The 25,469-nt window shown below is 41.6% G+C and overlaps 1 protein-coding gene across 1 annotated transcript; it reads right to left on the bottom strand.

Moving 5' to 3' along the window:
• Positions 1-1,600: 1,600 nt before the first annotated feature.
• On the bottom strand, positions 1,601-25,469 carry LOC129822335 (nuclear body protein SP140-like protein). Its single transcript, XM_055880549.1, has 15 exons — positions 24,927-25,469; positions 23,091-23,265; positions 22,592-22,861; positions 22,318-22,437; positions 20,550-20,683; positions 16,389-16,436; positions 16,007-16,055; positions 15,694-15,813; positions 14,883-15,022; positions 14,631-14,699; positions 6,632-6,759; positions 6,403-6,520; positions 6,137-6,211; positions 2,227-2,370; positions 1,601-2,023 (listed from the first exon to the last, which is right to left on the bottom strand). The coding sequence occupies exons 1-15, from the start codon at positions 25,059-25,061 to the stop codon at positions 1,910-1,912; spliced, it is 1,839 nt and encodes a 612-aa protein (XP_055736524.1). The 5' UTR covers positions 25,062-25,469; the 3' UTR covers positions 1,601-1,909.

Genomic DNA, 25,469 nt, shown 5'->3' with positions numbered 1-25,469 from the left:
AGACCAGAGGACATTTCTCCAAAATGTACGATCTTTGTCCCCATGTGCAGTTGCAAACCGTAGTCTGGCTTTTTTGGAACTGTGGCTTCTTCCTTGCTGAGCGGTCTTTCAGGTTATGTCGATATAGGACTCGTTTTACTGTGAATATAGATACTTTTATACCTGTTTCCTCCAGCATCTTCACAAGGTCCTTTGCTGTTGTTTTGGGATTGATTTGCACTTTTCACACCAAAGTACGTTAATCTCTAGGAGACAGAACGCGTCTCCTTCCTGAGCGGTATGGCGGCTGGGTGGTCCCATGGTGTTTATACTTGCGATTATTGTTTGTACAGATGAACGTGGTACCTTCAGGCATCTGGAAATTATTCCCAAGGATGAACCAGACTTGTGGAGGTCTACAATTTTTTTCTGCGGTCTTGGCTGATTTCTTTTGATTTTCCCATGATGTCAAGCAAAGAGGCACTGAGTTTGAAGGTAGGCCTTGAAATACATCCACAGGTACACCTCCAATTGACTCAAATTATGTCATTTAGCCTATCAGAATTTTCCCAAGCTGTTTAAAGGCAGTCAACTTAGTGTATGTAAACTTCTGACCCACTAGAGTTGTGATACAGTGAATTATAAGTGAAATAATCTGTCTGTAAACAATTGTTGGAAAAATGACTTGTGTCATGCACAAAGTAGATGTCCTCACCGACTTGCCAAAACTATAGTTTGTTAACAAGAAATTTTTGGAGTGGTTGAAAAACGAGTTTTAATGACTCCAACCTAAGTGTATTTAAACTTCCGACTTCAACTGTACATGGGTAACCATGAGAAAGACACCCCCCCCCCAATAGTGATGACTATCGAGGATCGCTATGGTGCGCAATCAGGCGATGTAGGCTTGTACACAATCGCCCAACCTTAACACACACACACACACACTCTCTCTGTGTGGTTACAGTAGGGTAACGTATGTCAATGGTTTTAAGAACAGCAGTAACATCAGGCAGGATTTAGGCTACCAACTGCCTAGCCAGTTGTAGGTCAATCTTGGGTGCAATGTTCACTTTCCCGCATTGACTGACTGTGTGGAGGGTCATTGATTTAACGTTACGTTAGCCTACATGATACACCAGTAAAGTAATCAAATATATATCTGTCGGCGATCTTAGCCACGACTTACTGTTCTTTGTGCAGCTTCAAATGTCGAACAAAGTTGGAAATTGTTGCAATCCGTTTCTTCTTGATACAGCGTCGTCTTTATATCCAAAAATAATAATTTGGGGTGTCATCTTTCCAAGGGCTCCATCTGAATTCACCCGCCGACGTTCCTCTGCACTGCCACGCACTACTTTTTCTCAGCTGGTACAATTTGATTGGCTGCTGTCCGATTCAAACTGTAATCCGTTAAATGAAGAGTTGATGCGCTGCACACTTTAATAGCATCATTTTTCATATTTGGGCTTGGGGACGGTATCAAGGCAGGTCGAGTCATAATTCTCAAGTCCAAGTCAAGTCACGAGTCATTGGTGTCAAAGTCGAGTTGCAAGTCATCATAATTGTGATTCGAGTCCAAGTCATGTGACTCGAGTCAACACCTCTGGTATGTTGTACATTGTTTTAGAAATTCATGAGTTTATTTTCGACAGAATCCCTGGACATAAATGCATGTAAGGCCTAACCAGAAGTAGAAGCCTGGAAGGTAAGGACTTCTAAGGCTCTTGCATGAGAAGTTAGATAAGCAACATTTACTGTGTGAAATGCAATGTTATCACCATCATTCTATTTCAATTATTATCACACACCCATTTTGTCTGCTAGAACAAATGAAAGAAATTCATGAAAGGACTGTATACAAAGACCAGGGCATGGTGAATATTCCCTGTTGTCTCAGTGAGATAACAGTACAGACTTGATGAAGGCTCTACTGGCAGTTGGATGCAGTTGGATGCTGAAGTTGGATGCTGAATGTACTCTTGAATTCTCTCTCAAATAGATCCTTCAATCTTTCGCCCATCCCACGCAACTCTGCATTATCCTTCATTAAAAAAAGACACACACATTTGTATAGAAAACATAATAAACTAGTAATGCATAAAACACAACTCATTTAGCCTAATTCATATTTGTTATGGATTAAACAAAGACACATTGTTAAAGTGTTATTCATGCATTAGCACAATTCCAAGATTTGTGCCTTGATGAGTCTTCACATTGGATACTGCAGTAGTGCAGTCTCACCCTGTTAAATGTGGCACAGTTGGTGAAGATAAGCAACACATCAGACACAAAGTGTTGAATTGACTGGTAGAGATTCTGCTGCAGCTTCTCCACAACCCTGTCCAGCCATATAGGGGTCTTTATCACACTGGTGTAGTTTCTCACCTGGCAATGAAACATACAGACGGAGATGAACTCAGCAAAAAGAAGAAACGTCCCTTTTTCAGGACCCTGTCTTTCAAAGATCATTCGTAAAAATCCAAATAACTTTACAGATCTTCATTGTAAAGGGTTTAAAACACTGTTTACCATGCTTGTTCAATGAACCATAAACAATTAATGAACATGCACCTGTGGAACAGTCGTTAAGCCACTAACAGCTTACAGATGGAAGACAATTAAGGTCACAGTTATGGAAACTTAGGACACTAAAGAGGCCTTTCTACTGACTCTGAAAAACACCAAAAAAAAGATGACCATGGTCCCTGCTCATCTGCGTGAATGTGCCTTAGGCATGCTGCAAGGAGGCATGAGGACTGCAGATGTGGCCAGGGCAATAAATTGCAATGTCCAAACTGTGAGACGCCCAAGACAGCGCTACAGGGAGACAAGACGGACAGCTGATCGTCCTCGCAGTGGCAGACCACGTGTAACAACACCTGCACAGGATCGGTACATCCGAACATCACACCTGCGGGACAGGTACAGGATGGCAACTGATGGGTCAAATTGGGGTCATGATAGGGGCTGCACCAAATGTTTGATGTATTATAATAATTGATTATGCTTATGTTGTATTAATAGAAGGGGAGGGGCTATGGGACCCCTCTACATTTATAGGGTCCTAGACTACAGATTAACAATATACACTGCTCAAAAAAATAAAGGGAACACTTAAACAACACAATGTAACTCCAAGTCAATCACACTTCTGTGAAATCAAACTGTCCACTTAGGAAGCAACACTGATTGACAATAAATTTCACATGCTGTTGTGCAAATGGAATAGACAAAAGGTGGAAATTATAGGCAATTAGCAAGACACCCCCCAAAACAGGAGTGATTCTGCAGGTGGTGACCACAGACCACTTCTCAGTTCCTATGCTTCCTGGCTGATGTTTTGGTCACTTTTGAATGCTGGCGGTGCTCTCACTCTAGTGGTAGCATGAGACGGAGTCTACAACCCACACAAGTGGCTCAGGTAGTGCAGTTCATCCAGGATGGCACATCAATGCGAACTGTGGCAAAAAGGTTTGCTGTGTCTGTCAGCGTAGTGTCCAGAGCATGCAGGCACTACCAGGAGACAGGCCAGTACATCAGGAGACGTGGAGGAGGCCGTAGGAGGGCAACAACCCAGCAGCAGGACCGGTACCTCCGCCTTAGTGCAAGGAGGTGCACTGCCAGCGCCCTGCAAAATGACCTCCAGCAGGCCACAAATGTGCATGTGTCTGCTCAAACGGTCAGAAACAGACTCCATGAGGGTGGTATGAGGGCCCGACGTCCACAGGTGGGGGTTGTGCATACAGCCCAACACCGTGCAGGACGTTTGGCATTTTCCAAAGAACACCAAGATTGGCAAATTCGCCACTGGCGCCCTGTGCTCTTCACAGATGAAAGCAGGTTCACACTGAGCACATGAGCACATGTGACAGACGTGACAGAGTCTGGAGACGCCGTGGAGAACGTTCTGCTGCCTGCAACATCTTCCAGCATGACCGGTTTGGCGATGGGTCAGTCATGGTGTGGGGTGGCATTTCTTTGTGGGGCCGCGCAGCCCTCCATGTGCTCGCCAGAGGTAGCCTGACTGCCATTAGGTACCGAGATGAGATCCTCAGAACCCTTGTGAGACCATATGCTGACACATGCACATTTGTGGCCTGCTGGAGGTCATTTTGCAGGGCGCTGGCAGTGCACCTCCTTGCACTAAGGCGGAGGTACCGGTCCTGCTGCTGGGTTGTTGCCCTCCTACGGCCTCCTCCACGTCTCCTGACGTACTGGCCTGTCTCCTGGTAGTGCCTGCATGCTCTGGACACTACGCTGACAGACACAGCAAACCTTTTTGCCACAGTTCGCATTGATGTGCCATCCTGGATGAACTGCACTACCTGAGCCACTTGTGTGGGTTGTAGACTCCGTCTCATGCTACCACTAGAGTGAGAGCACCGCCAGCATTCAAAAGTGACCAAAACATCAGCCAGGAAGCATAGGAACTGAGAAGTGGTCTGTGGTCACCACCTGCAGAATCACTCCTGTTTTGGGGGGTGTCTTGCTAATTGCCTATAATTTCCACCTTTTGTCTATTCCATTTGCACAACAGCATGTGCAATTTATTGTCAATCAGTGTTGCTTCCTAAGTGGACAGTTTGATTTCACAGAAGTGTGATTGACTTGGAGTTACATTGTGTTATTTAAGTGTTCCCTTTATTGTTTTGAGCAGTGTATATATCCATTGTACGGTTTTAGAATTGTTCCACAGTATTTTCTAAGTCTCTGCCTCTTATAAAAAAAATGGTCTGTGAGAAAGCATTTCAAAGATAAACAAAGAGCCCTGCAGAGGAGTAGAAGAGATAAGAGGCTAGTCAGACATACCTCTATAAATCAACTTGGGGGAGTGGACATTTACTGCTGAGGCCTAAGAAAACACTGGAACTATTGTATCTCTTGCAAGTTTGTATAGCTGTGTATACATGGGCTTGGTCAAGCATGATAAAAGCAACTTGGACTTTTCCTACGGGGCAGAACTCATGAGAGACATCAGTTATATGTGTGATGTTTGATCTTTGACTTCTGTCTACAGCTATATTTTGATTAAAATTGTTATTATTTCTAAGTGCACATTTTGAGTGTTCCTTATTTGTTACGTAAATAAAACGGAGCACAGAAAAACGGAAGCAACACAACAACTGCCCGAGTTACACCAGTAACGCACAATCCCTCCATCAGTGCTCAGACTGTCCTCAATAGGCTGAGAGAAGCTGGACTGAGGACTGGTAGGCCTGTTGTAAGGCAGGTCCTCACCAGACATCACCGGCAAAAACATCGCCTATGGGCACAACCCCACCGTCGCTGGACCAGACAGGACTGGCAAAAAGTGCTCTTCACTGACCAGTCGCGTTTTTGTCTCACCAGGGGTGATGGTTGGATTCGCGTTTATCTTCGAAGGAATGAACGTTACACCGAGGCCTGTACTCTGGAGCGGGATCCATTTGGTGGTGGATGGTCCGTCATGGTCTGTGGCGGTGTGTCACAGCATCATCGGACTGAGCTTGTTGTCATTGCAGGCAATCTCAATGCTGTGCGTTACAGGGAAGACATCCTCCTCCCTCATGTGGTACCCTTCCTGCAGGCTCATCCTGACATGATCCTCCAGCATGACAATGCCACCAGCCATACTGCTCGTTCTGTGCGTGATTTCCTGCAAGACAGGAATGTCAGTGTTCTGCCATGGCCAGCGATGAGCCCGGATCTCAATCCCATTGAGCACGTCTGGGAGCTGTTGGATCGGAGGGTGAGGGCTAGGGCCATTCCCCCCAGAAATGCCCAGGAACTTGCAGGTGCCTTGGTGGAGTGGGGTAACATCTCACAGCAAGAACCGGCAAATATGGTGCAGTCCTTGAGGATGAGATGCACTGCAGTACTTAACGCAGCTGGTGGCCACACCAGATACTGACTGTTACTTTTGATTTTGCCCCCCCCCCCCCCCCCCCCCCTTTGTTCAGGGACACATTATTCAATTTCTGTTAGTCCAATATCTGTGGAACTTGTTTAGTTTATGTCTCAGTTGTTGAATCTTGTTATGTTCATACAAATATTTACACATGTTAAGTTTGCTGAAAATAAATGCAGTTGACAGTGAGAGGACATTTCTTTTTTGCTGAGTTTATATGTGAACTTTGACACACACAAGAGAGAGAGGACCAAGCAAACTTACGTTGATGCAAGGATCTGCCACAATGATGTGGTCCTTGTCCGCTTGGTATAGACACAGCAGGAGGTACTGGCATTCCTGTCAGAGTAAACACACCTGTATGTGACTGGTCAAATATTGTTTACATTTAAGTCTGAATAATTATTTAATGTCAAGTATATATTGATGGTTATAATGGACAGACTGAAAGATAGATATATAGATAGATTGGTCCAATTGCCTGTCAATCAATGAAACAATGGTAGCAGTCATTTGTTCAGGCTCCTTACCAGTAGGTGGTCAGAGATTTGGCAGGTCAAGGCTTCCTGGTAAGTCTTTTGACTGGGGTAACGCCACGACTGACTGGTCCTCAGTACACAGAATGTACACACCCACGGAAGATTATCCCTGTGATTACACACACACACACACAGACACACAGCTGACAGCTAAGTTTACCTACACAGAACAAACAGACCTCTCTTGTATCAATCTCACTCTCTCATCAACTGTTCTCACCCCAGCATAGCATCATCCACATTAGGAAGATGACATCTCTGATGGAAGGAGCGAGGACACTCATCACAGCATATCAAGCTGCCCTGGCTTCTACAGATGAAGCAGTCGTCATCGTTATCGTGATCATGCTGCCAAGACAGAGAAGAGAGGAAGGTGAGAAGGAATTGGTTAACAATCAAGCACCAACTGCCTGTTTGTGTGTTAACGAATATCGTACAGATTGGTTTCTCACACTCGGGTGTAAAACAAGGAGTCTCCTTATCACCAATTCTGTTTGCTATGTTTATTAATGATTTGACAAAATACATTTAAAAGTTAAATACCAGAGAAAGATATATACTGATGAAATGCTGATTATATTATTTTGATGGCAGAAACTGAACAAGACCTGTGGAAAATGATATTAAGTACTGTCAATTGTTGTTAAAGATGGAGACACGTGATCAATAAAAACATTTAAAAAAAATTAAAATTCATTTTAGAAAACCAAGTACCAAGAGAAGTGTTTTTCAGTTTTAGTTTTGGTGGAGAAATTCTTGAGTTTACTAGCAATGACAAATATTTGGGTATTTATTTTGGTGAACATATGACCTTTCTATATGGCACATCTGACCTGTCTGACTCAGCAAGTAGAGCTCTTGGGGGAGTCATAGGAAGAACAAAACCACTCAAAGATATTGGTTATGCCACTTATTCCAAACTGTATCAGACATGTGTATGTCTCCTGTTCTATTCAGGAGGAGTGTGGGTTGCTAAGAGGTACCTCAAAGCAGTACATTATTTTTTGCTTTCGTGATTTTTCCCCCCACAAGTTTGCGCAATAACTGGGGACATGGTGAGATGGAAGGCGTGCATGGTGAGACTTTGGAATAGACTATGGGATATGCCATTTTCCAGAATACCCATCAAAGTTTTTCAATGGCATCTCTTCATATGGGGAGCATGGGCAACTGAAATGTCTGAACTTTGCCAACAGTCTGACATTGAACATTTGTTTGAAAACAAATTAAGGGAGACATAGATGCTCTTTTAATATATTTTTTTAGGGGGTAGATCAGCTTTAATATTGCAGATACATTGATAGAAGCCACAATCTAATTGTCTGCATCATTTCCAATCCCCCATATATTTTGGGGTAAATATACAGTACCAGTCAAAGGTTTGGACACACCTACTCATTCAAGGGTTTTTCTTTATTTTTTTAGTATTTTCTACATTGTAGAATAATAGTGAAGACATCAAAACTATGAAATAAGACATATGGAATCATGTTATAATGACACAGGGCGAGACCCCGATACAGACACCGGAGGCAGATGGTTCGAGTCTCTGATATTTATTGAAAAACAAGAGGCAGACAAGAGACAGGTCGAGGACAGGCAGAAGTTCATAAACCAGGTCAGAGTCCAAAAGGTATGGCGCGGCAGGCAGGCTCGAGGTCAGGGCAGACTGAATGTTCAGGCAGGCGGGTTCAGTGTCAGAGCAGAGAAAGGGTCAGAAACGGGAGGACTAGAAAAACAGGAGCACGGAAAAACACGGTGGTTGACAAGACAAGATGAACTGGCAACAGACAGACAGAAGACACCCGTATAAAGACACAGGGAATAACGGGAACAAATGGGAGACACCTGGTGCAGGGTGGAGACAAGCACAAGACAGATGAAGCAGACCAGTGTGTGACACATATAGTAACCAAGTGTTAAACAAATCAAAATGTATTTTAGATTCTTCAAAGTAGCCACCCTTTGCCTTGATGACAGCTTTGCACATTGTTGGCATTCTCTCAACCAGCTTTATGAGGAATGCTATTCGAACAGTCTTGAAGGAGTTCCCACATATGCTGAGCACTTATTGGCTGCTTTTCCTTTACTCTGCGGTCCAACTCATCCCAAACTATCTCAATTGGGTTGAGGTCGGGTGATTGTGGAGGCCAGGTCATCTGATACCGCACTCCATCCCTCTTACTTGTTCAAAGAGTTCTTACATAGCTTGAATGTGTGTTTTGGGTCATTGTCCTGTTGAAAAATAAATTATAGTCCCACTAAGCGCAAACCAGATGGGATGGTGTATCGCTGCAGTATGCTGTGGTAGACATGCTGGTTAAGTGTGCCATGAATTCTAAATAAATCACTGAGTGTCACCAGCAAAGCACCCCCACATTATCAAACCTCCTCCTCCATGCTTCACGGTTGGAACCACACATGCAGAGATCATCCGTTCACCTACTCTGCATCTCACAAAGACACGGCAGTTGGAACCAAAAATCGCGAATTTTGACTCATCAGACCAAAGGACAGATTTCCAACGGTCTAATGTCCATTGCTCGTGTTTCTTGGTCCCAGCAAGTTTTTCTTCTGATTTAAGTACTTTAGTAGTGGTTTCTTTGTAGCAATTCGACCATGAAGGCCTGATTCACGCAGTCTCCTCTGAACATTTGATGTTGAGATGTGTCTGTTACTTGAAGCATTTATTTGGGCTGCCATTTCTGAGGCTGGTAACTCTAATGAACTTATCCTCTTTAGCAGAGGTAACTCTGGGTTTACCTTTCCTGTGCCGGTCCTCATGAGAGCCAGTTTCATCATAATGCTTAATGGTTTTTGCAACTGCACTTGAAGAAACTTTCAAAGTTCTTGAAATTTTCCGGAATGACAGACCATGTCTTAAAGAAATGATAGACTGTCGTTTCACTTTGCTTATTTCCGCTGTTATTACCATAATATGGACTTGGTCTTTTACCAAATAGGGCTATATTCTGTATACCTCACCTACCTTGTCACAACACAACTGATTGGCTCAAACGCATTAAGAAAAGAAATTCCACAAAATAACTTTTAACAAGGCACACCTGTTATTTGAAATGCATTCCAAGTGACTACCTCAAAGCTGGTTGAAAGAATGCCAAGAGTGTGCAAAGCTGTCATCAAGGCAAAGGGTGGCTACTTTGAAGAGTCTCAAATATAAAATATATTTGTTTAACACTTTTTTGGTTGCTACATGATTCCATATGTGTTTTTTTTTATATAATTTTGATGTCTTCACAATTATTCTACAAGGTAGAAAATAGTATGAAAAAAGAAAAACCCTGAAATGAGTAGGTGTCCAAACTTTTGACTGGTACTGTATATTTGTCATATACTGTATTTTCCTTTATTATTTTCCCCTAACTCTATCATCCCGCCCCTAATTGGACAAAATGAATAGACAACAATACATTCGCTTCTAATTCCAGCTTATACATACTCTATACATTTTACAGACACAGTATATTTTACATTAGTTATCTTAATTTTTTATCCCACCCTTTAGCGCCCCTCAACCCCTCCAATCTATCTCTGAACACCCTCCAGTTTTGTGGTGATATCTCACAAAAGTCCCAAACCCTTCTATTCTCGTAGTTTCTACAGATTGTAAATTGAAGATAACAAAAAAATGTTAAGAGTATTATTATATTATTGATCGATTTGAGTAGGACTTTTCAAATCACCCAGCGGTGCTATTTGCAGAGTTAGCTCCAGGTAAATTAAATTCTTCAGCAATTCCTGAACCTGCAACCAAACAAGCTACATATCGGCAGTACCAACAAAACAAAAGGTGATCTAATGATTCTGTCTCTTCGCAGCAAAATCTGCAGAACTGGCATGGTTGTATCCAACCTATAATAATTATATAACATTCTATTGGATGTAAGAATTGTATATAATAATTTAAATTGAAAAGGTTTTGAATCTGGTTGTCATTTTGTGAATTAGTTTGACAAACCATTGGTCCTTAAATGAAACTGGTATACTTTTTATTTATCACAATTTTCTTTCAACCAATTTTGACAGACAAGTTCCTTACCTTCTCCCCCTTCCATTTTTGCTGACTTAGACACTATTAAAAAAACAAACAAGTGATGACGCAATATGAAAATAAATGGGTGGAGGAGATTAATCATGAACCCAAATTGAGAACCTTCTGTTAGATTAGGGGTGAATTCGTGTGTGAGAGATATATTGTGTACAACCTACCTAAAAGCAAGAGATCCCTATGTGCACAGGTAAGATCAGGGATATGGCCTCTGCGTATTTAAACTATTGTGACCTCGAAGAGATAGAGAATAAAATTTATTTGATCCTTTATTGCCCTTTCTACCACGATACGCTTGCCCTTACTCCAGAAAGTCCACCAAATATACCCTGACATTACTGTATGTGGCTGAACGATGAGGAGAAACTGAAACAGTTTTTTGTCCATTGTGTACTTCCGTTTTCTGAATGTTTTTGATAAAGCCTAAAAGAAAAAGGGTGACCTATTATTAAATGTAAAAAATATTCAGCCCCAGACAACTAGCAAAGTGCATATATGTATATAAAGTGCATTCGGAAAGTATTCAGACCCCTTAACTTTTTCACATTTAGCCTTATTCTAAAATTGATTAAATTGTTTTTATCCCTCCTCAATCTACACACATTACCCCATAATGATGAAGCAAAATCAGGTTTTTAGAAATGTTTGCAAATGTATTCAAAATAGGTAGCGGTCCTGCTGCTGGGTTGTTGCCCTCCTACGGCCTCCTCCACGTCTCCTGATGTACTGGCCTGTCTCCTGGTAGCGCCTCCATGCTCTGGACACTACGCTGACAGACACAGCAAACCTTTTTGCCACAGCTCGCATTGATGTGCCATCCTGGATGAACTGCACTACCTGAGCCACTTGTGTGGGTTGTAGACTCCGTCTCATGCTACCACTAGAGTGAGAGCACCGCCAGCATTCAAAAGTGACCAAAACATCAGCCAGGAAGCATAGGAACTGAGAAGTGGACTGTGGTCACCACCTGCAGAATCACTCCTTTTTTGGGGGTGTCTTGCTAATTGCCTGTAATTTCCACCTTTTGTCTATTCCATTTGCACAACAGCATGTGAAATTTATTGTCAATCAGTGTTGCTTCCTAAGTGGACAGTTTGATTTCACAGAAGTGTGATTGACTTGGAGTTACATTGTGTTGTTTAAGTGTTCCCTTTATTTTTTTGAGCAGTGTATAAGTATTCAGACCCTTTACTCAGTACTTTGTTTTAGCACCTTTGACAGCGATTACAGCCTCGTGCCTTCATGGGTATGACACTACAAGCTTGGCACACCTGTATTTGTGGAGTTTCTCCCATTCTTCTCTGCAGATCCTCTCAAGCTCTGTCAGGTTGGATGGGGAGCGTCACTGAACAGCCATTTTCAGGTCTCTTCAGAGATGTTCGATCTGGTTCAAGTCCGGGCTCTGGCTGGGGTACTCAAGGACATTCAGAGACTTTTCCTGAAACCACTCCTTCGTTTTCTTGGCTGTATGCTTAGGGTTGTTGTCCTGTTGGACTGGGGCGAAGGTTCACCTTCCAAGGTCCTAAGCGCTCTGGAGCAGGTTTTCATCAAGGATCTCTCTGTATTTTGATCCGTTCTCTCGACCCTGACTAGTCTCCCAGTTCCTGATGCTGAAAAACATCCCCACAGCATGATGCTGGTACCACCATGCTTCACAGTAGGGATGGTATAGGCCAGGTGATGAGCGGTGCCTGGTTTCCTCCTGGCGTGACGCTTCACATTCAGGCCATTGAGTTCAATCTTGGTTTCATCAGACCAAAGAATCTTGTTTTTCATGGTCTGAGTCCTTTAGGTGCCTTTTGGCAAACTAGTACACTCAACTGTGGGACCTTACCTGGACAGGTGTGTGCCTTTCCAAATCATGTCCAATCAATTGAATTTACCACAGGCAGACTCCAATCAATTTTTAGAAACATCAAGAATGATCAATGTAACCAGGATGCACCTGAGCTCAATTTCGAGTCTCATAGCAAAGGGTCTGAATACTTAGTCGGAAGTTAACATATACTTAGGTTGGAGTCATTAAAACTCGTTTTTCAACCACTCCAAAAATTTCTTGTTAACAAACAAAACTTTTGGCAATTCGGTTAGGACATCTACTAAGTCATTTTTCCAACAATTGTTTACAGACAGATTATTTCACTGTATCACAACTCTAGTGGGTCAGAAGTTTACATACACTAAGTTGACTGTGCCTTTAAACAGCTTGGAAAATTCCAGAAAATGATGTCATGGTTTAGAAGCTTCTGATAGGCTAATTGACATAATTTGAGTCAATTGGAGGTGTACCTGTGGATGTATTTCAAGGCCTACCTTCAAACCTAGTGCCTCTTTGCTTGATATCATGGGAAAATCAAAAGAAATCAGCTAAAACAATTGTAGACCTCCACAAGTCTTGTTCATCCTTAGGAGCAATTTCCAAACGCCTGAAGGTACCACGTTCATCTGTACAAACAATAGTATGCAAGTATAAACACCATGGGACCACGCAGCCGTCATACCGCTCAGGAGGAGACGCGTTCTGCCTCCTAAAGATTAACATACTTTGGTGCAAAAAGTGCAAATCAATCCCGGAACAGCAAAGGACCTTGTGAAGATGCTGGAGGAAACAGGTACAAAAGTATCTCTCTCCACAGTAAAACGAGTTCTATATCGATATAACCTGAAAGGCCTCTCAGCAAGGAAGAAGCCACTGCTCCAAAACCGCCATAAAAAAGCCAGATTACGGTTTGCAACTGCACATGGGGACAAAGATTGTACTTTTTGGAGAAATATCCTCTGGTCTGATGAAACAAAAATATAACTGTTTGGCCATAATGGCCTTTGTTATGTTTGGAGGAAAAAGGGGGACGCTTGCAAGCCGAAGAACACCATCCCAACCGTGAAGCACGGGGGTGGCAGCATCATGTTGTGTGGGTGCTTTGCTGCAGGAGGGACTGGTGCACTTCACAAAATAGATGGCATCATGAGGGAGGAGAATTATGTGGATATATTGAAGCAACATGTCAAGACATCAGTCAGGAAGTTAAAGCTTGGTCGCAAATGGGTCTTCTAAATGGGCAATGACCCCAAGCATACTTCCAAAGTTGTGGCAAAATGGCTTAAGGATAACAAAGTCAAGGTATTGGAGTGGCCATCACAAAGCCCTGACCTCAATCCTATAGAAAACTTGTGGGCAGAACTGAAAAAGTGTGTGCGAGCAAGGAGGCCTACAAACCTGACTCCAAAATTCACCCAAATTATTGTGGGAAGCTTGTGGAAGGCCACCCAAAACGTTAGACCCACGTTAAACTATTTAAAGGCAATGCTACCAAATACTAATTGAATGTATGTACACTTCTGACCCACTGGGAATGTGATGAAAGAAATAAAAGCTGAAATAAATAATTCTCTCTACTATTATTCTGACATTTCACATTCTTAAAATAAAGTGGTGATCCTAACTGACCTAAGACAAGGATTTTTTACTAGGATTAAATGTCAGGAATTGTGAAAAACTGAGTATATTGTATTTGGCTAAGGTGAATGTAACTTCCGACTTCAACTGTATTTAAATAAGGTATTTCTGTTTTTTTTATTTTTAATACATATACAAAAATTTCACTTTGTCATGATGGGTGGGGTATTGTGTGTAGATTGATGAGGATTTTTTTTATTCAATCCATTTTAGAATAAGGCTGTAAGGTAACAAAATGTGGAAAAAGTGAAGGGGTCTGAATACTTTCCAAATGCACTGTAGATTGTGTACAGGCCTGTCTCACACTTGAATCTTCTCTTTGTTCGAGGTTTAAACACCTTCTGTTCCATTTTTCCGTATTTATTTTTATAATTTTTACTGATCTAGGGTTATTATTATTATTGCTTGTATAACCTTATCTACTATTATGTACTGATTTATTTATGCTGCGCAGAACACGAGAAGAATTATCACTGAGTTATCACTGTCAATCATTCTAATGTTTGTTTTCAGTCAATTAACACGAAAATGTACTTAATGAATTACTTAATTCATTCATCATCCCCTATTCAGTGATGTTGAGAAACATCTTGGAATTTCATGATTAAAACTGAAGCATTTATTTAAACTATGTGATTGGCTGATTGGTAAGTGGGTGCCACCGTGTTCGTGAGGGTCGAGGGGGAAACTTACCCTGTCTTTGGCCGTAGGGCTGCACAGCTTGCACTTACACAGGAGAGTGTGAATGACCAAGATCTTACTCTGAAAATGAGAAACAAACAAAGACCTTTTTGAAGAAGAGAAATGTTTTCATCACAGGTCCTTAAAGACCTGGCAGACTATCTTAAGCCATTCCTTGTACAGTAGGTTGGTAAGTGCCAAACACACATTATTTTCCCCTCATCTTTCTTCCTCTCTCTCTCTCTGTTCTTTTTCCCTGTGTACCTCGATGAGGACGCTGAGTGGTTTCCCGTCCCACTGGATGTCGTTCCTCCAGGAGGGATCTTCCAGAGCTGACTCCCCCGTCACAAACTCCACCGGGGTCATCCAGCGCTGGTCCGTACGGATGCTCTTTCCACACAACCCTGGGCCACAGAGAAAATAGGGACAGAAGGACAAACTCAAATGAATCCAATATGGGTCACTACAGCTGACCAGAGTGACATAGGGCTATGGTAAAATAACCTGTAGTGTATTATCGATAATATTACGTTTATTTTTGTGGGTACATTTTCAGTACAAGTCCCGGTTTTAGCCAGTCAGCACATTTTTGACCATAGTCACTGTACAGACAGACAATGAGCACATACAAAGCAGAGAGCAACATATGACAACTAACACTTAGTACGCAGACAGAAAGAGCAATGACACAAAAAGCAACCAAACAAAACACAGAAAAATAACAAACAATTTCTACACACCTAACAAACTACAGACAGGTTGATTGTTGCACAGTTACGTGTGGCTGAAAGGAGTGAGTTCCAGACATGGGAAGCTCTCACGGTGAAAGCCGTCTGACTGAAGGTGCTTTTCCTGAAGGGAACTATACAGTCCCCTCTCATGGCAGACCTTGTGGATCTTCTGAAATGGGTTTTCTGCTTGATAAAAGCACTAAGTGGGGGCAGTATTTGAGGTGCAGCCAGAGAAAGAGGGTTGCCAACATGTAAAAGTGTCTCCAGTACCTTCAATAGTTTCAAAGACATGGCGATAGCTATAGAATGTTGTTTACTAAACCTTGAGAGAATAAAATGTGTACCTGATGCAAACCGATCCTTATGTAGCATTCCATTGATGGCTCCACAGGTGACTTTGAAGACTTCCTCTTTATCCTGCTCAGCTTCTTCCTCCTCATCATCATCGTCATCCTCCTTAGATTCTGAAGTAAAGATAAACAAAGAGGTTTAGGGAAAGATGGTTTATTATATAAGTGTGAAGGGTCAGGCCTGTGTTATTCACAAAACCCTATAACAACAAACACAGAGTTAGAGAGACAACACCATCCCCTTTACCAGATAGTCATGTCTAAAGGATTCAGAAAGATTCCATTGAGTTGTGATTAGTGCACATACCTGTGATTGAGCCCGTTGATTGGTTGGAGGGAAACAGTGCTTTCTTGGCCTAGATAGGAGAAAAGGTACAGGCCAGTTTTACATATATCAGTCACATACCAGACTCTTCTTTATCTAATATGGTAAGAACATGGACAAATAAAAATATCAATGGTCAAAGTATGATCACGCACAAGAAATATAAATTCATGCCCGCATATATGTCACAATATCAACGGCTAAGCTATTGTCAAGTTAGATGTTGCAATAAAACACATTTATGACTAACGTTCATAAACAACATGTACTCAGATGCTATGACGATGCAGTACTTAACCTATAGTGAAATTAAGTTTGGCTGTTAATCCAGAGGATGTGGTATATTGAAAGATTGGTCTCCTACCTGTGCACTCTTTCTTCTTTTAAAGTCTGGTGAAGTTAAATGATCTTCCTGAGGTGGGTGGGATGGTGAAATGAAGGGGGAGAGAAGGGGGAACAGACATACCATTCAGTCACTCAACACTAAAAAGAAATATCAGTGAAATGCCTGTACAGTTAGTTTATTTACAGAAAAACAAAAAGAGTATAATATGTAGCTATAGTTTGTTGCTCTGTCTGTCCCAATTTTCTGCTATATGTAATGATAAACCGATATGCTGCTCCGGAGACCGGGGTTGGTTGTCTTACGGTTTGGTTGTCAAAGTGCTAATTAATTCCCAATCTAAATGGCGCTGTGTAATAGTTTTTACGTTAAAATGTGTGAATTCTTTGAAAGAACTCATCCACCTGGTAAAAATTCATGTCAGCATGACAAAATATTGAGGTGTTTTACGTTTTTCATAATTTTTGTATTATTTAGTAAATGTTTGAATTATGGGAATATCAATCAACACGTACGTTTGTTGAAAAGAGGTGAAGCGAGAGAAATATTTTAAACCTATTAATCTCGCTCTGCTGTGTGAATCTCGATAGCTATCACTCAAATGGCAAGGGGCTGAAGCTCATTGGATAGAACTCTAATTGCTAGGGGGTTGGCCCACAATGGGGGTAAATGTAGGGAAAATTACACCACACAGATCCCAGTAAACAATCACTTTTAAACTAGGGATTTCATGACTAATTAAGGTGAGAGTCATTTCGCTCATAGGTTATGCATGTGTGAACTACACATTGACACATCCAGCCCAAGGCGGGAGGTTGGAAAAAAATGCTTACTAGTCGCAAAAGTTCCAGAGCATGTCTTTAATTCGATCAAAGAAAGGCTTGGCTGGCCTCCCGAGTGGCGCAGCAGACTAAGACACTGCATCGCAGTGCTATAGGCATCACTACAGAGCCGGGTTTGATCCCTGTATCACAACCAGCCGTGACCGGGTGTCCCATAGGGCGGCGCACAATTGGCCCAACGTCGTCCGGGTTAGGGGAGGGTTTGGCTGGGGGGGCTTTACTTGGCTCATCGCACTCTAGCGACTCCTTGTGGCGGGCCGGGCGCCTGCAGGCTGGTAGACAGTGTTTCCTCTGACACATTGGTGCGGTTTGCTTCCGGGTTAAGCGGGCGGGTGTTAAGAAGTGCGATTAGGCGGGTCATGTTTTGGAGGACGCATGACTCGAGCTTCGCCTCCCAAGCCGGTTGGGGAGTTGCAGCGATGAGACCAGATCGAAATGGGAGAGAAAAAGGGGGTAAAAAAAAGAAAGAAAAAAAGAAAGGCTTGGCTATTTCTAAGAATGTGTTTGCTATATTGTTTCACTGCTTGTTTAAAAAGGAATAAGCTACTAGCAAACATTGTGACAACCAACCCCATACTGTGTAACATCCAACCCCACGATGGGGCTGGTTGTCACAAGTGGGAAGAGTGTGTTTGATGGCGTATAAAATCAAATCAAATTACATTTTATTTGTCACACTTCTGAAACAACAGGTGTAGACTAACTAATGGATCCATTTCCAACAATGTAGAATTAAAGATAATTAGTTAATTGAGGTAGGGGTAAAGTGACTAGGCAACAGGATAAATAGACAGTAGCAGCAGCGTGTGTGAAAGTGTGTGTGTGTATGTTAAGGATTAACATGGAAAGCCGGGATCCGGAATACTGTTCACATTTCCCCCCAAAATAAAATGAAATTTTCCCACAACATGAGCAGCATCAGATGAGCAAAAAATAAAATAGCACATTATCCTAACAGGTGTTGCATGGAAAACTTTAGCCTAGCGCATTTACTTCACACAAAGTTGGTACTAATTCAAAGCATATCATAATTGACACTGCCAGACTGCACATGCGACCCGAATGCAGTTAATAAAACCTACATGAAGCCCCTACAGTATAGCCGATAAAACAGGGTTCCCCAACTGGCGGCCTGCGGGCTGAATTTGGCCCGCTGGTGGTTTCATTTGACCCACCAAGTTTCCGTTTTTTTGGGGTTGAATTTTAATTGTTGGACATAAAAAAAGAACTCTAAAAACACCAGGAAATTAGCTCCAAGTGATTTTATTTTGTGAAACCTGTTCAAGTATTTCCACACACCTGTAATCATATCATATACAAATTCAAGCAAGGTTCGAATGATTATGTTTTAGTCAAATATTATATCTGTTTGGGCTTCTTGCGGTCAATTTGCAGTCTACAAATTATTTGTAATTATGTTCTGGCCCCCCGACCATCCGCTCAAGAAAAAAAACATCTAACGGATGAATCTAGTTGATGATCCCTGCTATAAAAGAACATGTGCCTCTTTGAGCTGTCATTGTGACTCTTCAGACAGTCACAAAGTTGATAGGTCTATGCACAATTCACTGCATTTGCATCTCTGTCACAGACATGAAGTCTGTTAACAATTCAGAGAGGCATGAGGGAAAAGGCTACAGTTGAAGTCGGAAGTTTACATACACTTAGGTCAGAGCCATTAACACTCGTTTCTCAACCACTCAACAAATATCTTGTTAACAAACAAAAGTTTTGGCAAGTCGGTTAGGACATCTACTTTGTGCATGACACAAGTAATTCTTCCAACAATTGTTTACAGACAGATTATTTCACTTATAATTCACTGTATCACAATTCCAGTGGGTAAGAAGTTTACATACACTAAGTTGACCATGCCTTTAAACAACTTGGAAAATTCCAGAAAATGATTTCATGGCTTCAGAAGCTTCTGATAGGCTAATTGACATAATTTGAGTCAATTGGAGGTGTACCTGTGGATGTATTTCAAGGCCTACCTTCAAACTCAGTGCCTCTTTGCTTGACATCATGGGAAAATCTAAATAAATACACCTCAGCAAAACAATTGTAGACCTCCACAAGTCTGGTTCATCCTTGGGAGCAATTTCCAAACGCCTGAAGGTACCACGTTCATCTGTACAAACAATAGTATGCAAATATAAACACCATGGGACCACGCAGCCGTCATACCGCTCAGGAAGCAGACGCGTTCTGTCTCCTAGAGATGAACGTACTTTGGTGCGAAAAGTGCAAATCAATCCCAAAACAACAGCAAAGGACCTTGTGAAGATGCTGGAGGAAACAGGTACAAAAGTACCTATATCCACAGTAAAATGAGTTCTATATCGACATAACCTGAAAGGCCGCTCAGCAAGGAAGAAGCCACTGCTCCAAAACCGCCATAAAAAAAGCCAGACTACAGTTTGCAACTGCACATGGGGACAAAAATTGTACTTTTTGGAGAAATATCCTCTGGTCTGATGAAACAAAAATAGAACTGTTTGGCCATAATGACCCTCATTATGTTTGGAGAAAAAAGGGGGAGGCTTGCAAGCCGAAGAACACCATCCCAACCAAGAAGCACGGGGGTGGCAGCATCATGTTGTGGGTGTTTGGGGGTGCTTTGCTGCAGGAGGGACTGGTGAATTTCACAAAATAGATGGCATCATGAGGGAGGAAAATTATGTGGATATATTGAAGCAACATGTCAAGACATCAAGAAGGCATTCACCTAGCTAAACAAAATTAACTAACATGGACTAGTTGATCTGATGAGGAAAACTGATGATGCACTACCCAATGTCTAAGTTTCACCTTTCAAAAGTAAGTTGACAGCGAGACTGAGTTCCAAAAAAATATGTATGTGAACACACTTTCCAGCTGGTTAGTGCATTTTCTGAGTATGCGTCCTGGTAAACTGTCCGGCCCTGCGACCTTGTGAATATTAACTTGTTTAAAGGTCTTACAGTGACTCCGTGTTGGAATAAGATTAGGCTAAAAAGAGCCCCCATTTCAACCCAAGACCTTGGTGTTTCTCCTAATATTGAAAAGTCTTGTAAAATATGCTGGTGCTGAGAAATACACCCAAGAGTAAAAAGTGTGACAACCAACCCCAGTCTCCCCTATATGATATTGTATATGATACAGACCTATATATATATCCCAGTGTAGTAGTGTATGGCAACATTGTCCAAATGACATAGGCCTGATTAGAGTATGAAAAGTGACCAAGCTGTTCAACTTTTCTGTGTTTTATTTTATGATTTTAAATCAATTGTATCCAAGTCTGGTTGAATTGTGTTTTTAAATGGTCAAATAAATCCAATCAAAATATATGCTGTACCTGGATCAGTTTTCCCAGAGTGGTGCCGCTACAGCGGATATTGTACTTCCAGTTCTTTCTGGTCTTCTTCCCCCCAAACTCCTCAAAGCCACTTGGGGTGAACCAGCGACCCTGGACCAGAATGCACCTCTCCCCTGAAACAAACCAATGAGGAAGTCAGACATCATACATACCACCACAAATTAAAACAATGCAAAGTCAAATAGACCGTAGTACACATGTGCCTGGCTGTGATTGAAACCTGGGTCTCCTGCACATCACAATACAGTGTTAACCCACTAAAGACTATACATTAGATCTGGGCCCGTATCCACAAATGGTCTCATAGTAGAACATTTATCGGGTAAACATAAAAGCTATGCATGATGCCTTGAGTCATAAAAGTCACACCTACTCGATATTTAGGACACTTCATGAGCTGTCCTAACCAGGTAAGAATTATCAGCAGGTGTCTTGGTAATGGAAAAATGCAGTAAGTCAGTGGTTCCTGCGCCACATGCAATTACTTTGGAGTTGTTAAAATAATGTTTAGATATTTCTATATGATCAATCCATTTATAATCTAGACCTACTGTACATGTAACAGTATGTCTTGAGCTTTTGACAACGATTTCAAGAGGCCTATTCTACAAATATATATACTTATAAACACTAGGCTAATAAATACACCAGTTTTTCTGTTATTTCAAGTTATCCATTTGGAGAGCAACATCACTTTGTTACAAAAAATATGTCTAAATTGGGCATGCCTGTAAATTCGGCAATTGAAGGCATCTAGGGCTTATGTTGACTTGTGTTCGATGAACATGATAGACCTTTCAAACGTTGTATGCAACATTCTCGGCAAGTGACTTGATGTCTCCTGTGGCAAAGCAATTCAGAGTTGTTAAATGGGAGTGACGAGTGTGTTGATATAAAGGTAATCTTGTGAAAATAATCCACTTTTAGAAACCATCAGAATAATAAAAAAGGTTATATTTGCCAACATATTAGAGTAGGAAAAGTGATTGTTCCAGGCTAAAATTATATCAAACTTTTTACTTTTGCAACATTTGGCTACAGTCAGATTCGCCGTGGTTGTCTGAAGCGCTTTACCTATAGAGTTCACAACTGGCAATGTCTCATCACGATTGGTTATTCCCCATCATTTGCAACATTGTCAATGAGCATCATCACTATCTTTCCTTTGCGGAAGCTCAAAATGTTGTGATTCCCCGCTGAGATAAACTTGATTTTAATCCTGACTCAGAATTTGTCTGGGAAGTATCTTACGATATCCTAAAACCTACTGTGAGTTGTCTTTTTGTTGTCTTAAAACTTGTTTTAACAGGATCCCTAGGACCTTTTCTGAGATGCTTTGTGGATATGGGCTCTGGTCTCTGGGTTGGAAAAATGTAACCAATCTCAAATTCATAAAATGGACTATGGATGTGAAGACTGACCATCCATGCTATTAACATTCTAGTTTTAACCATGTTTTGAGGGTATAGAGTGTGTGTTTACATTTACTTTGATTACAAACATTGGAGTAAAAAAAGCTTATATTTTGTTCTGATGGGTTAAGTCAGTTAAACTAAGCTCACGAGATATTTATAAGTTATATTCTTCAAGAATCAATGGATACATATCATAAATGTCCAAAAACCAATGTAGCAACTGCAGATTGCCCCTTTAAGGTCTCAGGCACGGTTATTGGGACCGAACCACAGCCACCGTTACACAGAAACACAGAGAATCATATCACATTAAGTCCATTGTTATGACCTACCTTTGGCCAGCTTGTTCCTGATGAGAATGCCTTCTTTGTCCCCACAGGTGACTGGGAGCTGGGTCTTGTAGATGGGCCTGGTCCAGATGTCATCTTTCTCCCCCTTCCTGGAAGGAAAATCTGCATGGGGACACGTTCCGGACAAACATTTAGATGTGACTTGAAATTAAAAAGAAACATATTTCACCCCCCAAAAAAGGTTACAGATGGACTTTAGACTTTCTGACTCAAGTCCTCCTCTTTCCCAGAAGGCAGCATGAATCCTGGGACTCACAGTTGGTCGGCCTCTGGACTTTCCTCTTCTGACTGGGGTTGGACTGGGTGGATGAGCTGGGCTGCTCCTCCTCAGCACTCTCACTTCTCTCTTTCTGTTTACTATTTTTCCTTCTTGACTTCTCCTCTACTTTCTCCTCCTCTTCCCCTTCCTCTGAAGCCTTCTTCTTATCCTCCTCCTCTTCTCCTTCTGCTGAAGCCTTCTTTTTATCATCCTCCTCCTCTTCCTTCTCCACCTTCTTTGGCAGTTTCTCATAGAATGTGAACGACCCTGCATGGGATTGGAGGGAAATTTAGCAAACCATGCAACCTAAATAATTTACAACTAATTAAAACAATTAGAATATACATTTGACAGGGCATTGAACTTCAACTTCTAAGTATCCACCATTGTGACTACATTTATACTATACTAGGAGTTAGAATTATATATAGATATTAACCTATCCATTCAAATGTTATAATACAATAATAATAAGAGTGAAGACCTCAGAACTGACCGTCCAGCAGGCGGTTTCGTAACAGGCGTAACGTGGGGTACTGCTGCAGGAGGTGGTCCCTGAACACACAGTTCCAGAACACCTTGATGCTGCCGGGCCTCTCTGCCTCCACCCAGTCCAACATCTGGTACACACCCTTCTCCCTCAGCTCCTTACTCCTCATCCGAATCAGCTTCTGCAGGAGGGGTCAAATACAAAACTATAGTCCAATTTGTGAAGGTTGTCAAATTAAGGGTGGAGTGGAGTGATAGACTTGATTCTCTAGCAACCACCATCTCAATAAGTTCCTGTGACAGACAGGGATTTATGGACACACATCAGGCCTTATGAATCAATGATCATCTACTCCAATTTCCACTCGTACAATAACATTCAGAGACCTGTTACCAGCTAGCAATAGGACAGTAACTGGTGTTAGTGTACACAGTACACTCAAGAGCATACAAAATAGGATAAATCATTTTACCAAATCAATTCTGTAGACTACAATTTGTTTTGTTACACGGTTTAATCAGGGTTTTTTCAGTAGAGTATAGTAGAGCACAGTACGATACAGTACAGTATAGTTTACTTCAGTAGAGTACAGTACAGTACAGTATAATACATTAGAGTACAGTACAGTTTAATTCAGTAGAGTAGAGTTTAGTTCAGTAGAGTAAAGTAGGGTACAATGCAGTACTATATTCTGTGCTCTACTGTTTTGAACTATACTTTACTTTTATTTACTGTACTGTACTCTGCTGTGCTCTACATTACTGCACAGTGCTGTCCAAACCTGTGAAACATTGATGTCTATGATTGGTTCAGATTTCTCAACCAATCATAGACATCTGTCAATGTTTGGGCCAAATCCGGACTGAACAAATCTTGACCAAATATACACGTCTATGTTTAGGCCAAATAAAGGCCTGGACCCGACTAGATGTCTGTGGACGTTGAAATCAAGGCCAGTACAGACCGGACCAAATCTGAACCAAACATTGACGTCTGTGATTGGTTCCGATTTGGTCAAGTCCAATCCTTACCTCCCAATAAGAGTCAGGTCGGGACAAAAAAAAATAATACATCTAAAAGACGTCGGCGTGGGTCCGTGGTTGGTAGGATGAAATTTAGCTCTGCTTGCTTAAACTTTGAGTGAGCGGGTGTGTGTATAGAAACTTGGAAGTCCAGTCTACTGCTCTCACCTTATAGGACAGTAACTGGTGTTAGTTTTCCAAATCAATTCTGTAGACTACAATTTGTTTTGTTACACGGTTTAGTCTGGGTTTTATTCAGTAGAGTAAAGTATAGTACAATACAGTATAGTTTACTTCAGTAGAGTACAGTAACATATAGTAGAGTTTAATACATTAGAGTACAGTTGTTTAATTCAGTAGAGTAGATTAGGACATTAGACTGTGCTCTGCTGTATTGAACTATACTTTTCTTTTATTTACTGTGCTGTCCAAACCTGTGAAACATAGATGTCTATGATTTCTCAACCAAAAACATCTGTCAATGTTTGGGCCAAATCCCGACCGGACCAAATCTGAACCAATTATAGCCAATTTTATTTTACCTTTATATAACTAGGCAAGTCAGTTGAGAACAAATTCGACTAGATGTCTGTGGATGTTAAAATCAAGGCCAGTATAGACCGGACCAACCAAACATTGACCTCCTTGATTGGTTCCGATTTGGTCCAGTACACCCCCCGGTCAGGACAAAAGAAAATACATCCCAAAGACGTCGGCGTGGATCCGTGGTTGGTAGGATGAAATTTAGCTCTGCTTGCTTAAACTTTGAGTGGGCGGGTGTGTGTATAGAAACTTGGTAGTCCAGTCTACTGCTATTCACCTTGTACATTTCTTCCGGAATGAGGTGGTGGTCTCGGAGCTGGTTAAGAAAGGTGTGTGGTTGCTCCATGCACGACATCTCTGTCCTACTACAGCGGAAAAACCGCAGTAACTCCTCATCTGCCAACTGGTCCATTGGCGCAGACGCAACTGCAAGTCTTCAATACACTTTTCTTTGTCGAAAAAAATCCAATATTTACCAGGTCACTGAATATTATGAATAGTTTAATAATGAACGATCCGGTTCATATTGGGTGGCATATATATACACTGATAAATTAAAGTTTGACGTGATGTAGACTATTTACATTTCAATACAGGCCCCGGGCGGATTGATTCATTCAGACGAGTGCACATACCGATAGACGCGCGTTTGGACGAAGGACGGAGAGGACGTAATGAAAACGTTTTCAACTGTAGGCCAACAAGTTGTTATTAAAGTTATTTTCGAAGATAAAATAGATATCGCGCAAGCACGGAAGTACACTTCAAGTGATGTTTGGAAAGTGAAAGTGTTCATGTGATTTCATATGAGCCACAAGGG

Source organism: Salvelinus fontinalis, chromosome 2 (assembly GCF_029448725.1).
Source record: "Salvelinus fontinalis isolate EN_2023a chromosome 2, ASM2944872v1, whole genome shotgun sequence".
NCBI lineage: Eukaryota > Metazoa > Chordata > Actinopteri > Salmoniformes > Salmonidae > Salvelinus > Salvelinus fontinalis.
Note: the sequence above shows the minus strand (reverse complement) of the source record. Positions and strands in the feature narration are given on the sequence as shown.